The following is a 1,906-nucleotide window of genomic DNA, read 5'->3' as shown; positions in this document are numbered from 1 at the left end:
AAAAAAAAAAAGAACAATTAGGGAAAAGAGCATAGATACAAATATCATAGGCAAAACAAATATCACCCGATGAGACGAGTAACTAGCACCTTCCCCCCACCACCACATGACAAAGCAAACTGCCAGCAGTGGTTGGGAAACAGTGAACGCAAGCAGCCTCAACAGGCAGTAAAAAATAGTAAAATCAACAAACACAAAAAATCAGAAAGGAAAACTAAATAGGATGGAAAGGTTTTCCTCAAGAAGTTGTCGCCACAGAGTTTAGATCATACGCGCGAGGAAGCGGTTGATCAATGTGTCACGGTTGCCGTAATCACCACCCTCGACGAAGTGACGGCGCTTTTGCCGCATGCCACCAGCAGGGGGCGCAAGCTTGAAGGGCCACAAACCATTCGTCACAGTCCGGAAGTGCTTACCGCAGGCGTAGATCTGGTTAACAATGTCTTCGGCACAGACGATATCATCGTTGTGGTACTTGTCCTTAATCATCTGGTTATCGGTGATCTTCACACGCTGACCGTTGATCTTCAAGTGCCCACGCTTGTACACCATCGCGCGTACCGTACTCAATGACGGATAGCCATACGCAATGTACGGCTCCACTGCGCGGAGCATATTCTCCATTGGTTTATTCAACCGCACGAACACAGTATTGAAGATCTGACGGAGCCTCAGAAGCTGCAGGATCTTGCGCTGCTTTGGTGGCACCTTCGCAATACCGCGAATACGGGTGACAACAGCTACCTTTGGTTTTGCCTCAAGGTAGTAGTTACCGTGCTGCCTCGCGTTCCGACGCAAGCCAGCAAGCTTCTTCTCGGTGGAGCGGTACTCACGAGAGTACTTGAGACCACGACTGTACGCAAGTTTCTTCAGGGCAGCCGCCGCCACTTTGTTCGCAGCGATCGCCTTCTTGAAGTTCTCCGTCTGCTGCTGCTTGAAGGCAGCGCGCTTGATCGCAGACTCCGGGGCGGGAACAGCTTTAGCGGGCATATGTGATCAATGGACCGCGCTGTGCTACAGTGGAGTAAATTGAATAGGGAAAAAGCAGTACAAATAACAAATACGATCACAAAACAGCCTTGAAAGCGGTAAAAGCCTCCATGTAAGGGGGAAAAAAAGACGGAGGAAATCTGTTTCGTCGATGAACAGGTAACAGCAGGGGGAAAGGGAATAATGTTGGGGAGAAATACAACTATGCGTAAGTGGTATGACTGGTGAAACAAGGCGTAAAAATAGTGAAGGAAAGAAAGAGGAACCGAACGTTGGCGATGAAAGCAGGATGACAAAGCATCACCTGAATGAAAGATATATATATAAAGCCACGTACTCCTCACTAAAAAAATCAACCAACGCAAAGCCTTGCTCATTACAACTAACAACCCCGTGACAGCCTCACTGAGACGATATATATCTGTAACAAGTAAAAGGAATACGTCATGGTAATGACCCAGTAAGGGCAGCCGTTTAGCAGTGTCGAAACAGACACGGTCAGCAAGCCCATCACGACTGTGCCTACAGGATCCTTGAGGACCCTGATGCTTCATCTTACAGCACTAAATCCTGTAACGTTTTCCCGTAACCGACTAAACGCCGAAATGTGAAGCGGTTTGGGTAAAGTCACCGGTAAATCGACCACCACCACTAACGGAACACCACACACTCCTCCCCGGTTGGAAATTACAGCAAACGATACGTGAAGTGAGCAACGATGGCTGTTAACTAGGAAACAGGGGATACAACAACATGACGAGGACCCCCGCGCCGCAGCTGATCAGCCACTGATATACCGTGTTGCCCAAGACCTTGTAATTTTGAACCAGACAGAATCCTTGACAAACAAACGATTATTGCAGTTATTCGTTTGTCGCATACGTCAAACAACAACAACACCAACAAACAGACACGC

The 1,906-nt window shown here is 47.9% G+C and overlaps 1 protein-coding gene across 1 annotated transcript; it reads right to left on the bottom strand.

Annotated features, from left to right (window-relative positions):
* Positions 1 to 261: 261 nt before the first annotated feature.
* Positions 262 to 990, bottom strand: TEOVI_000355300 (60S ribosomal protein L7, putative; the record flags this gene model as incomplete). Its single annotated transcript, XM_067226442.1, has 1 exon — positions 262 to 990. One exon carries the CDS (start codon positions 988 to 990, stop codon positions 262 to 264), a length of 729 nt encoding a protein of 242 aa, XP_067082543.1.
* Between the last annotated feature and the right edge of the window lie 916 nt (positions 991 to 1,906).

This window comes from Trypanosoma equiperdum, assembly GCF_001457755.1.
Source record: "Trypanosoma equiperdum strain OVI genome assembly, contig: ctg_763, whole genome shotgun sequence".
Lineage (NCBI taxonomy): Eukaryota > Euglenozoa > Kinetoplastea > Trypanosomatida > Trypanosomatidae > Trypanosoma > Trypanosoma equiperdum.
The sequence above is the reverse complement of the archived record's forward strand: the minus strand, read 5'-3'. Positions and strand labels throughout refer to the sequence as shown.